Source organism: Wyeomyia smithii, chromosome 3, assembly GCF_029784165.1.
Source record: "Wyeomyia smithii strain HCP4-BCI-WySm-NY-G18 chromosome 3, ASM2978416v1, whole genome shotgun sequence".
Classification (NCBI taxonomy): Eukaryota; Metazoa; Arthropoda; class Insecta; order Diptera; family Culicidae; genus Wyeomyia; species Wyeomyia smithii.
The window spans coordinates 63,009,629-63,026,257 of NC_073696.1; the positions used below are offsets into that span (position 1 = coordinate 63,009,629).

Sequence of the window (16,629 nt, forward strand, 5' to 3'; positions counted from 1 at the left end):
TTCTCGCACACTGGGTTCGAAATGATGGTCAAAAACATGTTATAGAAAAACTGGATTTTCTCACGCATCTTTATAACGGCGCATTTTTTGAATATATCAAATGAAAGCTCTTGACTTGCACTACAAAACGTATTATTTGGATTTTTATCCTAGATCTGTTGGCAAGAGAAAAACTGCTGTGAAAATCACTTTCATTTTTTAGTAAAATGCGAATATCTCATCATGTATTCTCGAAAGCAACTTCCAATATCTCTCATTTTGTTCCCTTCATAGAGTAGAATAAACATGCCAATTGTCATTAAAATCAATTCAGTTTACACAAAGTAATAACAGTTTTACGTTTTAAGCAGTTTCTAGACATCAATTTTTGACGTGTTTTTTTGCCCTACTTACCCCTTTCCAAGAAGTCTGATATTATGCAAAACATTGTACTATTATAAAGATAAACAAACCCTGAAAGTTTCAGTTCGTTTGGAGAACCTCGAAACAAGACCTAGTTGCGGTCTTCGCGAACTGGCTCTTAAATGCTGGCTAGAAGCAACTTAAATTTTTTTTTTTAAATAATCGAACAGTGGGAAAACATCTGATTTCACACTTGAACAGCAAATATGTATGTTAGTTTAATGCGGTTCTATTTATTCGCTTTATTTTCAGTAATCGCAGGACCTTGATTTATGAACCAGCATCAAGTTTTTTTTACGAATTGAAGCAAACTTCTACAAACCTGCTCTCGAAATATAGTTCAGAATTATACAGGAAAAAAATTAGCTATTGATGAAAATTGCCAATTCAATTCTATCTCAAATGCATTATCGGAAAATGAAGGTTCTCCACGATCTTTGAGAATTTTGGTTTTTCATAGTGTAGACGAAAACATTATTCTTTTCGAAGGCCTAGGCTGTATGAAAAAATCCGAAATAAAGACTTTTTAAATCTTGCTGCGATAACGAGAAGTGGAATAGCATGGATACTCTGTTTGCACTTAGTCTTAAATTAGAAAGCAATATTTATATCTTACATGAGCATATTGTATCATTCATAGAGATAAGTGACCTTTCACCTGCGCGCACTAGTAAACGTGTATAGCCATGTAGAGTTGCTTCAACACTTTTCTCTTGTTTTGCCAATTACGTTCATCAGCTACTTTAGATTCCGCGTCACAAATTTAAAACATAAAATAAGTATTCAACTGAAAAATTTCCAGCTGTTAAAAAAGTAGCATTGCAGTTTTGTTTTGCAACAAAACAGCGATTTATTTGTGTTTTTCTCAACGGGTGGCACTAACACATACGTACGTAAATAGGTCTATACATCTTTGGTAAAGCTTTTCAAAATATCTGCATCGTTAATTGTTTTACATTTGCACACTGTGGTATCAGATTTTACTACAATGCTTGGCTCCCGAAAGCTGTAAATGTTTCTTACTCTTCGCAAATCTAGGTTCAACGTACAATTGAATATATATTTTATAAGAAGTGAGGCAGAAGCTTCGGAATCGAGAAAAGGACATACACATACATACGTACAGGCACATATACACAAACATACCCAAATTGCTCAATTCGTCGATCTGAGTAAATTGGTAAACAACACATGGTTCTCGGTGCCATTAATTGTGCCTTAAAAGTTAAATGTCTCATATAAAAAATACTCTTTGATCAATATTTTAAAATCTAAGCCACTAATCAAAAATCCACTCGGTAGCATTCTGGGGGAGCACAGTAGCTTTCGTTTGCGTATAAGATCATTAAAATCGGTTATTGCGTTCTGTAAGAAAGGTGCGTTAGTTCTTTGCGGCACATACATACAGACAACATACATACAAACACACATACACACATACACACACACATACACACGAATAAACATTGCTCAGTTCTTCGAACTGAGTCGAATGGTATACCGTAAGGTCGCTTTTTACGCGTTTTTTTTTACGCGGGTTGCTTTTCTCCATTACTCAAAAACGGTACAAGATATCGACCTCATTTCAATCACATTTTCCGTTTTAGGCCACGAATAATCACATATCAGTTTTCAAAAAAATTCACAATTTTTGGTGTAAATACTCAAAATTTGAAATATTGCATTTTGGTCTCTAGATTGACCACTATCATATTCAAATGATATTTGAACGTTTTAGGACGGTTTTTTACGTCGTTTTTTACGCGGGCCCATACAAATTTGGGACGCATCCCCCGCGTAAAAAGAGACCTTAGTGTGTACCATTCGGCCCTCCGGATCTTGGATCTATTTTGCGTTTTTCGACCGATTTTATAACCTTTGTTTAGTATAAAAAAGGTAAAACATACAGATTTTTGTTTCAATTTTCATTCACTTCGCAAAACTTAGTTTCAAATTAGTAAATAACTTTAAAATTCCTAAAAAAACAATATTTGAAACTGTTGAGAAGAGTATATGAATGAAGAACGATCAGACCAGAATTTGCTTTTAACGAATCCGAAGAAATCGAAGGTGAATACTTCTTCCGTTTAAATTATTTGTTATTATAATTATTTTATTAGTTTTAGCTCCTGATGTAGAAACGAAAAATGTGGCTTATGAACAAGTTTGTAACTAAAATAGAAATAAATTTGAAATGAGAAGTAGGTCAAAGATATATAAAAATATAGAAAAGTATAAAAAAGCAGAAATTTTAACACGAGCAAATCCAAGAACATTCAGCTAGTTGCTAATAAAATCCCGCTGTGGTACGAGCGATGAAGCTTCGACTATGCTACAGCTTTTAAATTCCACTTTTTCAAAGATCAACAATTATTAGGATGAAATTCTTTATTGGTTGATTATTTCTTCCTGTAAACACTTTGTATCAACAAGAAATAAATTCCTAATCCAAATTTATTTTTATTTATTATTTTTTTAGTTTTACTTTTAAATAGCACAAAATGAATAATGACTTGCGTTTTTTCGCTGAAATGATTGTGATTACTGCCTAGTTTGATTTTCATAATTTGTTGTTAAACTGGTAGGTTCAAAACCTCTGTGAGTATGAGTGTGTAAAGAGATTAGCTGTTCTACTTAAAAAATAAATATTTTGCTTTATTAATATGATGTTTTTTGACATATTACCGATACACATAAACACATCGTCTAAGTCCATGCAGAACAAGCAAAAAGATAACAGAAATTGATAAATAGGTAAGGGTAAATTAATATTCAATGTTGCTTCTGTCTAAATGTATTTATTATATACATCGTCATGTGATTTGTAACGCCTACCTAAGTGGGTAGCAATCCCTAGCCTTACAATGATTTATGATTATTCTGACAAGTTTTTTTTTAATTTAAAGAAAAATACCGAAAATACCGGTTTTTTCGCCTCTCCAAAACCGGTATTTCGGTATTTGGTTTTACCGGTAAACCACCCTACTAACCACAGAGCCACGGGGACCACACGATACACATGATATGATACACTACGATATAATTGTTGGTTTCTAATTCAAGACAAAGTGCAAATATGTTATTCCATTCCTCGTTATCGCAGGAAGTTTTATAAAGTCTTTATTTCGGATTTTATCGTACAGCCTAGGCCTTCGAAAAGAATAATGCTCTCGTCTACACTCCGAAAATCCAAATCTCTCAAATGTCGCGTCAATGGTTATATTTTTTTCTTTGTAATGCTGATCTGAGGATAGTAGAAGTTTGCTTCAATTCGTAAATAAAGACTTAATGCTGATTCATAATTCTAGGTCGAATGCGGTATTCAAACCTGGATTATGGGGAATTAAAAAATTAGAACTGCCTCGAACTAACATACATATTTGCTGTTCTAGTATGAAATCAGCATCTTTGTTATCTATTACTATTTACTGTTTACTGTTTCTGTTTATTTAAAAAAATATGTTGCTTCTATCCAGCATTTAAAAATTAATTCTCGATTGAAAAAAATAAGACTCATATACTTTAGTAATAACATCCATAATATTTGCGAAAACCACGTCAAGCTATAGTTCAAAGATCGTCTTTGGTTCACCTTCTGAAAATTATCTTTTGAATTTATTTTATTCATAATTGAAATTGGATTTACGGATTTACGTACGCTATCAATTTGTGATTTACTGGCCTACTGCCTATAATCGCATACCAGTCCCAGTTATGGTAAATGTCTATCTCATTATATGAGCCGTTGCGAACCAGAGTGACCTAAAGACCATTTTTTTCGAAAATGAGTTTTTTGCATATTCCACATCTACACAAAAAACTGTACTTGGGAGATCAAAAATATTTCAAAAACTCAAACTTTAAAGGTAATTTATACCATGTTGAAATTGCGTCCGAAACAGAATGGCCATTCTGTTTCGGAACAGAGTGGTCTATGTACATAAATCGGTGTAATACTATCATGTAACACGTAACATGTAGCATATTACATGTGATGAGTAACATATCACTTGTTCTGTACATGTCACACGTAATATGTAACATGTTACACGTAATGTAACTCAAAAAATGTAACATTTAAAATATTATGTAATATGTAACATTTTGTGTTACACGTAATGTTACACGTGACATCTTACATGTGAAATGCTATATGTACCATATAACCTGTGACACTAGCCATTTTATACGAGTTACCGTCTTTTTCTTTGACTTTTACCAGGTTTGTGTATATATATATATATGTAAGATTTGGACCACTGCGACCATTGTTTTGATCTTTTGTGGTATACCTTTTCTTTAGTCTAGGTACTCGTGGCAGACATATCACTATTTTTTTTTTTTTTTTTCTTCACATAACATTTATTTGACACGGCACAAATACAATTTAATGTTTAACGGCGCCAATTATATCTGATGACTTAAAAACTAAAGCAAATTTTTTATCCTCGCTGCCGACTACGAGCTGAAATTAAGTCTAACTTAAAACTAGCATGGGATTTCCAATCGGTGTTTTGTTGTTCAATGGTCGTCTGATAATCGTCGAATGGCATGTATGGATTCGTTCTGCTGAGCCACGATGTCGTGAGTTGGGACAGAGGCTCGTAGTCCTTGGGTCCTGGTTCTGTTGTGTGGGGTCTGGTTGCTGGTTTTGTGCTTAAGGTTCAAACGTGTTCTTGTCGTTTTGTTGGGTGTAGACGGAGGGAAACGGGACTAGACTGGGGCGTGGATGGATTTCAGGAAAACGTATATAAGGGACATGTAGGATAGGTCACGGCTCGCCAAGACATCACGAACAGGAACAGCCGGCTGTCTACCCTCGGCCTGCAGGGAAGCTATTAATTTAGACCTGGCGTCACGGTGTACAGGGCATGACCAAACCACATGCTCTATGTCGTGATAACCTTCACCACAGGCACAGATACCACTTTCCCCGAGCCCAACACGACGGAGATGTGCGTCAAATCTATAGTGATTGGACATAAGCCGGGACATCACGCAAATGAAATCCCGACCTACATCCAACCCCTTGAACCACGGGTTCGTCGATACTTTGGGGATTATGGAATGTAACCACCTTCCCAATTCCCCTCTGGTCCAAGCATTTTGCCAACTGATGATCGTATTCTGACGTACAAGTGCGAAAAATTCATTAAAGGCAATTGGTCTTTCATAAATATCACCGTTTGTTGCGCCCACCTTAGCCAAAGAGTCCGCTTTCTCATTACCCGGTATCGAGCAGTGAGAAGGGACCCACGCTAAGGTAATCTGAGTAGATTTTTCGGATAAAGCACTCAGATGTTCCCGTATTTTCCCCAGGAAATACGGAGAGTGCTTAACATCTTTCATCGATCGGAGAGCCTCAATGGAACTGAGACTGTCCGTAAAGATGAAATAATGGTCCGTGGGCATTTTTTCGATAATCCCTAGGGTGTACTGAATTGCAGCTAATTCTGCGACGTAAACAGAAGCAGGATTATCGAGCTTATGGGAGACGGTTAAATTGTTATTGAAGATACCGAAGCCAGTGGACCCATCAAGAAGTGATCCGTCAGTGTAGTACATATTGTCGCAGTTGATGTTTCGATATTTATTGGAAAAAATTTTAGGGATCTGCTGCACGCGTAAATGATCCGGGATTCCACGAGTTTCTTCTATCATGGATGTATCGAAAAACACAGTAGAATCAGAAGTATTTGATAAGTCGACACGATTTGGAATATTCGAAGAAGGGTTAATATTTTGGGACATGTGATTGAAATACAATGTCATAAAACGGGTTTGAGAATTAAGTTCGCTTAACCTTTCAAAATTTTCAATCACGGGACGGTTCAAGACCTCACATTTGATTAGAATACGAGAAGACAGGCTCCAGAAGCGGTTTTTCAATGGTAGTACTCCAGCTAAAACCTCCAAACTCATCGTATGGGTCGACTGCATGCAACCTAAGGCGATACGCAAACAACGATATTGTATTCGCTCCAGTTTGATCAAATGTGTGTTTGCTGCGGAGCGGAAGCAGAAACACCCGTATTCAATAACAGACAATATCGTTGTTTGGTAAAGCCTTATAAGGTCTCCTGGATGGGCTCCCCACCATTGTCCGGTTATTGTACGAAGAAAATTCACTCTTTGTTGACATTTTTTCATCAGATACCTCACGTGACAACCCCAGGTGCCTTTAGAGTCGAACCAGACACCAAGATATTTGTGTACCAAAACCTGAGAAATCGTTTTACCCATTAATTGTGTTTGAAGCTGAGCAGGTTCATGCTTCCTAGAAAAAACTACTATCTCAGTCTTCTCCGGAGAGAATTCGATACCTAGCTGTAAAGCCCAAGCAGACAAATTGTCCAAGGTATCTTGCAATGGTCCTTGCAAATCGGCAGCTTTGGCTCCTGTAACAGAGATTACACTGTCGTCTGCAAGTTGTCTTATCGTGCATGAATTTGCCAGACATTCGTCGATGTCATTTACATAAAAGTTGTAAAGAAGGGGGCTTAAACATGAGCCCTGGGGAAGACCCATGTAGCTAATGCGAAAAGTTGCCAAATCGCCATGCGTAAAATGCATGTGCTTTTCGGACAACAAATTGTGCAAAAAATTGTTCAAAATTGGAGAAAATCCTTGTCGGTGAAGTTTACCCGAAAGAATGTCAATAGAAACGGAATCAAAAGCCCCCTTAATGTCCAAGAACGCAGACGCCATTTGTTCTTTACGAGCATACGCCAGCTGAAAATCTGTTGAAAGCAACGCAAGACAATCATTCGTCCCTTTGGCACGGCGGAAGCCAAATTGAGTTTCTGATAGTAGACCATTTGATTCGACCCAGTGGTCTAAACGACGGAGTATCATTTTTTCCATCAATTTCCGGATACAGGATAGCATTGCAATCGGCCTATAAGAGTTGTGATTAGAAGCTGGTTTCCCTGGTTTTTGGATGGCGATCACCTTCACTTGCCTCCAATCCTGCGGTACAATGTTTTGCTCCAGGAACTTATTGAACAAGTTCAACAAGCGCCTCTTGGCATTGCCGGGTAGATTCTTCAACAAGTTGAATTTGATTCTATCTAATCCAGGCGCGTTATTGTTACAGGACAGGAGGGCAACTGAAAGTTCTGCCATCGTAAAAGGTGATTCTATCGCGTCGTGGCCCGGAGACGCATCACGAACAATATTTTGCTCAGGAACAGAGTCCGGACATACTTTCCTGGCAAAATCAAATATCCACCTACTTGAAGACTCCTCGCTTTCGTTGACCGTTACGCGATTCCGCATTCTTCGGGCTGTGTTCCAAAGAGTGCTCATCGATGTCTCCCTCGACGTCTCGTTCACGAACCGACGCCAATATCCACGTTTCTTTGCTTTAGCCAAGCTTTTAAGCTTGGTATCAAGCTCCGAATACCGTAAATAGTCGCCAGGTATACCTCCCGTCTGGTAGGCCTTAAAAGCGTCGGATCTTTGCGTGTAGACATCGGAGCACTCTTGGTCCCACCACGGAGTGGGAGGCCGTTCTTTGATCGTTACGCCGGGATATTTCTTCGTTTGGGCTTGCAACGCGGCGTCGAGAATCAAGCCCGCGAGGAGGTTGTATTCTTCAAGTGGTGAATGATGTTGAATCGACTCGACCGCTTTTGAAATCATTTCCTCGTATAACTTCCAATCGACATTTCGTGTGAGGTCATACGGAATGTCAATTGGTCGCATGCGAGTTGACCCGTTAGTGATTGAAATAAGAATAGGCAGATGGTCGCTACCGTGAGGATCGAGGATTACCTTCCATGTGCAATCCAACCGTAGCGACGTCGAACATAAGGATAGATCCAAAGCGCTTGGGCGCGCTGGAGGTTTCGGGATACGTGTCATTTCACCGTTGTTTAAAATAGTCATGTCGAAGTCATCGCAAAGGTTATAGATTAAAGAGGAGCGGTTATCATTGTATGGGGAACCCCAAGCCACGCCATGAGAGTTGAAGTCTCCCAAAATCAAACGTGGCGAGGGAAGAAGTTCTATTAAATCAAAGAGCAGCCGTTGCCCAACCTGTGCTCTGGGAGGAATATATATTGAGGCAATACAAAGCTCTTTACCTTGTATTGTCATTTGACATGCGACAACTTCGATGCCTGGAATCGAGGGGAGGTTAATACGATAGAAAGAATAGCACTTTTTAATCCCTAAAAGTACTCCTCCATATGGGGTGTCTCGATCAAGGCGAATAATATTAAAATCATGGAAGTTGAGATCAATATTTGAAGTAAGCCAAGTTTCACAAAGGGAAAATGCATCGCATTTGTTTTTATTTATCAAAACTTTAAACGAATCAATTTTTGGTAAAATACTTCTACAATTCCACTGTAAGACAGAGATAGAATCCTTCATATACGCAGTTGAATTAGGCATCGAAGGATACAATCGCTGCAAGGAGAGGCCATTGGGCAGTCAACTGCTTCAAAAATGATCTAACTGTTGGGAGGAATGCTGTAAGAAAAATTTTAATTGGATCGGGTACATTGAAAGTTTCAAAAATCCAGTCCACAATGTCAGAAAATTTCACTAATCCAGAGTTTGTTTCATCAACTGGGAGTGTAAAAGGAGCAACTGGGGTTTTAGATGTTCCTGGCAGTGCTGGGAACTCCTTCTGGGACTTTAAATTTGCCAGCCCAGGAGGAGTTTGCTTCGGTTTTTCCGCAGCACTGTTTGGTTTGTTTGTAACTTTCATTTCACTTTGAGAAATCTTAGGACCTTTTCTGGGAAGTTTAGGAGAGGAAATATTTTTCCTCTTTCTAGACTCCCCAGGATTGGCGTAAGATGCTCCCGCTGGTGAATCGTCAGAATCGGTTTCCTCAGAGGGCAACAGATCGAAGGGGTTCGAAGTAACGGGAGAAGTGGTAACGGTCTTCTTTAGCATGTCAGCGTAGGAACGCTTTGAACGCTCTTTGAGAGACCGTTTTATTTTATCCCTGCGCTGCATGTACACCGCACATGTCGAGAGCTCATGCAGATTTTCTCCGCAGTGAATACACTTTTCAGCGTTAACACTGCAAGAATCTTCCGCATGAGACTCCCCACACTTGCCACAACGTGCCTTATTGCAGCAGTAGGCGGCTGTATGGCCTAACTGCTTGCAATTCAGGCAGTTCATGACGCGGGGCACGTAGAGCCTCACAGGGAGACGAACCCGGTGGATCGAGACGTGGCTTGGTAGTGCAGACCCGGCGAACGTAACTCGAAACGAGTCTGACGGAGTGTATACTGTTTTGCCACCGATGATCGATGCTGACCGCAATTGCTTGCAGTCGAGCACCTTTACTTCGGGACACGTTTTGTTCTTAAAGCACCCTTTGGCACTTTGCAGTATACACTCGACGGACAGACTCGAATCGGTTATGACACCGTCGATCTCCACGTCTCGTGCGGGTATGTAAACGCGATACTCGCGTGTGAAGAGCTCAGAGCAAGCTATATCGTTGGCCTCTTTCAGGTTACCGACCACGACACGGAGCTTGTTAGGCCGGACCTTGGAAATTTCGGTCACGCCCTTGTACTCCTTCGTCAGGTCTTTAGAAATCTGCAAGAGGTTCAACTGTTTCGATTTCGGTCCCGCCTTTGGCCGAAAATAGACAGTATAGCTGCCCTGGGCTCCGTCTGGGTAAAGCCTGGGGCGAGGGGGGACTGAAGAATGAACAGGGGAGGGGGTAACAGAAGGGTCAGGGTCAGAGGGGTTCGGGGATGGTGGCGCGGGAGGCGAGGGATCTACATCCATCGCGCTATGTTTAGCGCACTAGCGCTGACAAGAACACGTACCTTTTTATTTCTCCCTTCCAGTAAGGTTGGTTGTCCGATCGTTCGAAGTAGCAGCCGTTACAGCCAGCAGCACCAATACAGCAGCACCAAACAGCCACCAGCAGCGAGCCAGGTGTGAGATCACTCCACACAGCGATACGACTCGCTGACACTGATGGCTTCTTCTTTTTCCTCGTTTGTGTCTCGTCCACTGCTGTAGCACAATCCAGCCAGCAGCCAAATCGGCTTACGCACCAGCTGGCAGTCACGATGCGAAACAGTTGCACAAAGGAACGACCTTGAACCCGGATTTATTTCACTCGACCAGGCAAACAATGCCAACACTTGTTCACACGTCTTTTGTTTTATACTCTATCGGACCGATCACCAAACACGTCCAGTACTGATGCGTGTTCGGCACAGAATGAGACATATCACTATTGATGGAAGTGATCGTCGTTGTCATATCGCACCCTTTCTCCCAATTAGGCACTGAATTTCGTATGAAATGTATTACCTCATTAGGATTCGCAGACCAGACCTCAAAAGGCTCCAAAGTTCCTTTTCCAAAGGCTCTTATTCTGCGCTGTATTAGTGCACTGCAGTGGCAGAGCAAATGTTCTGCGGTTTCACATTCGAACCCGCAGAGACGACAAATTTCGTCATCTGACTGACCAATTTGTTTCAGGTGATGCTTAGTTGGACAGTGTCCTGTAAACAGTCCGGTAATTGTTCTTAGTCCTTTTTTATTTAAACTACGCAATTGCTGGCTATTCTTGACGCTTGGTTTTATAAAGCGTTCAGACTGGCGTAGCCCTACTGTGTACATAGACTACTGTGTACATAGACCACTCTGTTCCGAAACGATTCGAGGATTCCAGTGAATATATATATGAAGCCAGAGTGGTCTATGTACATTGGTGAGATAAAATCACCGATTTCGCAAAGAAACTGTTAATTTTATGTATCCCAATGTTAAACCACTTCATAACCTTTATATTAGAACATTTTGTTTGAAAGAATCCGTTGAACAGACTTTTATTCAGAGATTTTTCGGAAAAATTGCTTCTCCTGAACAATTTGCTCGATGGCACATAGACCACTCTGGTTCGCAACGGCTCATATCATGTCGAAAATATGGGAATAAACCACGTTCAACAGTTGAAATAACTTAAGCAGGAAAAATACCTTTACCTGCTGTTTCTCAACTTGATGAAAATGAAGATGGGACTGATATGCGATTATAGGCAGCCTAATAAGTATACAATTATAGTTAGTATAACAAAGGTTTCTACACCACAAGGTGGATTAATTTAGATTTAAAAAAAAAAATCGATGCCTCAGGGGTCATCAATATGAACTAGCCAGAATGGTTTTCTCATTTTTTCACTACTTTCATTTATTCAAACACAGAAATATCGTTATATAAATAACTCATGTCATCAGTGGGACGATTCCAGCTGTTTACAGTGCATCTGATCTTATGAACAAAGTTTATCTAAATTTGATTAATTATATAGTGTATCGAACGTCTTCGTCAGTGGTTTTTTCGGCAGTTTTTCTGCAGCAATTCTATGCAAAAGGGGGCCGAAGAAAACCACTGACGAAGACGTTCGATACCCTATTTTAAATTATGAGGGTCCTACATTTCTTGAATTTTCGAACCTGACCTCTAGTTCTTAGTTGCATCATCTTAACACTACTTATTGAATTTTCAGATAAGCCAGGTAATGAATAATAAATAAATATCATCGATCATCGACAAAATGAACAGCCCTCCCGAGTTAAAAAATCTTTATTATGTAATATTTATCATTCAGTTGCCACAGTGTTCATAGTTTTCATACTCTCAAAACATGGGAAAACTACAACAACGCGCCTCGCTCGATTTATGGAATGTGAAAAGCGAAACGTGTCAGTGGGAACGACTTCCAATTACACGTACAAAAGACGTAATGGATGTGTGAAGAGAATGCCAAATGTGTGCTGCCACCGCGCGGCCGGTAAGCACCAATTTGGAATGCTCTCCGCAATATTCTAGGCGAATACGTGACAAAAGCTGTTACAATTTGTATGATAGTAAAATCTAAACGCTACAATCAGTGGCACAGTGTTTCCCCTCTCCAGCTGACCTACTGTACGCCATTCTTCCGGACTACTTGTCCTTTTGAACTTTCCGGCGGAGTGTTAAATAATGTTTATTGGTGGCGGTTTCCCTTCCGGGGTGGAAGGTTAAGAACGCGGGAGACTTTTAGTTCAGTTGCTGACATGAACTTGTCACGACACCAGCTCGAAGTTACTGAGGCCAATGTGCTTAATTAGTTTTATGTTTCTGCCCGGTTAGCACAGAGAAAACAGCACTCAATTCAAACGCGGAACAATCGGATTGCATAACTGCGCTAAACGATGAAGAGATTCACACGCCAAATTAAAATTATGTACGGGTTAATTACATTTCACGTGGTACCCGATGAGCCCGGTACGATTCAGTCAGACCGTTCCTGGACTCAGACTTCAGATTGCTTAGCAGACGGTGTCAGTAATATTTTCTCATGTCGCTTTGCTATCACGGAGCTCCGTTCCAGTGCCGGTGCTAAATGTACAACATAAAAATTAATTGCCACATCTACACATACGAAATTAACACTTTTGTCTGGAACTGCTGTGTTTTATTCCCGACTGGTCGTGGAGGATTCTCTTCTGATTAGTATCGAGCATGGTTTCCCGGTTCCACCGGCGCGCTTGTAGGCTGGTGTGGGCGAATAAAAAGCTAATTAAATTTTATGGCTTGATGTCGGCTACTTATTAGCGCTTCGCTCTTCGGCTGCAGTTGTCGAGTGGCTAAGCGCAAAAGGCACGAGTTGCTGTATACCAACTAAAGACTGTAATTATCCGCTTTAATAGTCAAGAACGGGAAAAGAGTTAAAATGCTTGTGAACATAGTCCTTCAATGTTTGAAAAAGAATAATTTTTTTCGGACTCATCTAGATTACGTTGAACGAAAAATTAGGCAATGGTCCCACTGCTTATAATTAAACTAATGTTTAACGAGAATTATCAAACGTACTCCGAACTCCAGGCTCGAATAACTTCTACGCATTATGGCAGGAAAAGCGAAAACATCAATTAGGTAGAAATAAAGCTGTTGTTGCTTGTAGTGGCGGTGGTAATGGTGCAAATTTTCAACATTTAGAATTGAACCAATTCCTATTATGGCGACAGACAAAACGTCTAATACCTGCTAATGGCGATACTAGACTGGTACCACTCTAGAAGCAGAATTGGCGAGTGGGGAAAACTTTCATCGTTACAATGCGATTGTTTCCCTATTATCACCACAGTGCTGCTCGGGCTGCAAGGCAGACAGACCCAGGAAAACTGCGCCGACATTGCCTGGTGCTCTCTCTTACGTGTGTATCATGAAACAGGGATTGTGGTTTCCGGCGAAGGTGTCATTAAAAGTTGTGCATCAAACAGAACCGCAGGGCGAAATTCGAAAATAATGAGTTTTGGGTTTTTGTGGGCTGAAACTGCAAACTGGACGCAGTAAACTTTCACTCCGAAGTTCACACAAGAAGTTAAGAGACGTAGAATATCGATGTAATGTTTTTTGTTTGTTTGTGAGGAGAAGATAGATATCTTTATGGCTGCCCGGAAGCAATAATGTACAGGTGTTGAGAAACTTTTTACAAAAATTCACCTAAAAAGAGGATTTATCTTTGTTTTGAAATTTTAATCCTCAATCTTAAATGTTGTTTAAAAATCCTTCTAGATTGACCACATCTGTCAATATACTAATAACTAATCAAAGGTTGATCAAAACACACTAGCTATCCTCTTTCGTAGAAAACTAGAAGATTCTGTACTCACCTCTCATAGTCCGGTAGCGGTAATGTTGGAGCATTGGAGACCGCCGCGTAGTCCGTGATTGCTTCCTTGGTAACTTCCGATGCTTGTCTCCAAACACCGCCACCGGGATCGATCCAGACGCCATTCGGATTCAGTGGTAGCGTGGGGAATTTACGCACAGTTCCGATTGCGTGATTTCCTGTCGTTAATGAAGAAAAGAAAAATGTTCAGCCGTGGTTGTTTGTTTTTTTTTTTCGGTTTTGTCCAGCAAACAATTAACATCGGCGGACAGAGCTGCTGAATGTTTGATAAATGTTCTGTCTGAAACATCAGGGGTGAATGGGGTTGCATCCTTTTTGTATTCTAACGCAGTGCCAATTACTGTGAAAATGACATGTCAAGAGGATGGACACTTTTTCACAAGGTGGAATAATTTTACATTCCGTTTTTTTTTTGTTCATATTAACCTGTAGAAAAATCAGCAAAGCTAGTGTTTTAATTCATCCTCTATACCAATTACTTCAACTCTAATGCCACCATTCCTATGAAGTTTTTCAGCGTCATTTTATTTTCCACTAGCTCTACCACTCTTAACTTGATTTTATTACAATTCTGAATCCAGACAACCACATGCATAATATATGAGCTGATTCGAGTCAGTCTGCAAAAACGACAGCAAAAAAAAACTAAAACCTGTCCGTTTGCACATCATTCTCAAGCATGCATATCACTTTAGGAGCTTTTATTTTCATCCACTCTACGCTTTTTAGTTTTGCCCGAAGCATTTCCGTTGAATGTGAGCGGTGAATTATGATATTTCTACACTCGATGTTACACGCTAGTTTGCTGCTTCCCGAACGATATGAATTTCTTTATTAGCGGAGAGAAAAAAATATGCCAGGTCCAGTCTCCTTTTTATGCCAGCTTGATGTGTACTTTTCGTTGGCGTTTTATTGCAACTTTTTAGGTGAGCTTTATTTCACTCGGTATGTCTACACCATAACCCCTTCCCCCAACACTTTCTCACCACTGCCAACTGCTGGCGCTTAACCAGGTTGAAGCGGTTCTGTGTCAAAACCAGCAGAGTGGGCAGATTTATGATGACTTCATAGAATTTATGCGGTTGCCACCAGGAGAGTAAAACAACTGGTTCCGGAAGTATGAACTGGTAAAAAAACAAGGCTTGTTAAGGCTGTGCCATTTCAACTCGTTGGATATTAGACGGGCTGGACTTTTGCCATGAATAGTTACTAGTGATGACGAAAAGTTTATGGAAGTTTTAAGTTCATGCCACCAAATCATTTCTCGGTGCAAGTCATAAACGTACCTATCATTAATTTTTAAGTGCAAAAAAACAAAACTTAATTTCCGCTAGCCAGAATAACCATCATCCTAACTTCTATCCGAATGCAACTAACCGAATTCATTCAGCTCAGCAAACACACGGTGCATGCTAGAGGAATAAAACAATATTATTGAAGCTGATGCCAGCTAAAATGCACAGTTAACGTCTATTTTGCACATTTTCCGGCAGTGTTTTTCTTTCTGCTTTTTTTTTTAATAGACCAAAAAGCAAACATATGTGATGAGGAAAAATGTGCTGCTACAATGCAGTGTGCGAGCAAAAGACGTAGCGATAAAATGGGAGCCATGCAATTCGTGGAAAACCAGTTGATTTGTCGTGCCAAGCCATGGACACAAAAAGCACATAGTCATTAAAACAGGCAAAGAAAACACTGTTCAAACTGAATAAAAACAGAGTGAAATTGAATTTCGTTGGTTGCTCAACTGATGTTTGAGCTGGCTGTTTTTTTTGCGCAGTTCAAATAATTTATTTGTCGAGGCAAGTGGCAGCGTCAAATTAGTGGCTTCGGGAGGCGCTAGATTTGGATTTAAGTTTTAACTAGCAAAGGCAATTCTGTAGATTGAAAATAGTTTCAGAATTAGAGCAATTTTGCTCTAGATGACGGATCGATCGGACTCGAACAGAGTAATTTTGAAAGCAACTTTGCATACGCTTTCATTATAAGACTATGGTGAACCTCAAAACTGATTTTTGTTCCAATAAAACAAAATTTCGAGAGAAAGACTCTTGTGTTTTAGTGTGAGCTCAATTATATTGATAATGTTAAGCAGTAACATTCTAGCTGTTAGAAATGGATGCTTGATATAAATGATCAAATATTCTAGACATCTTTAAATAGCTTTAGGATGCAAATTAAGACCAAATACATTGAGTTCTTTATTTACGCAAATAATTTAATTTTACACAATTATTTACGCGATTTTCTCGTAAATACGCGATTTATGACATGGGAAACATTTCTGTATAAACCATAACACACATACCTAAAAAACTTTTGTATGATTGTGGTTTGTAGGGTGAATTTGTTTTGCCGAAAATATTTTGACGTTTGTCATAAAAATCAAACCAATTGGAAACATCATTGTGGAACAAAAGTTCGCATAAACTGCAGGGCAAAAGTATGCGATAATTTTCTGTAACTGTAACGAAAAAATGTATTTAACAACAATGTTTTTGTTCAGGAATTACCCGAGAACAACTAGTGACACAAGGAAAGGTGAAAAAATGGT

General features: G+C 39.6%; 1 protein-coding gene across 1 annotated transcript in view; it reads right to left on the reverse strand.

Annotated features, from left to right (window-relative positions):
* The window catches only part of LOC129730306 (protein sax-3-like), a 360,003-nt gene that overhangs the window by 21,958 nt on the left and 321,416 nt on the right, over positions 1 to 16,629 (reverse strand). Inside the window, exon 10 of the mRNA XM_055689524.1 lies at positions 14,056 to 14,233. Within this exon, the coding sequence (XP_055545499.1) occupies positions 14,056 to 14,233 (178 nt within the window). The remainder of the gene's footprint in view (positions 1 to 14,055; positions 14,234 to 16,629) is intronic.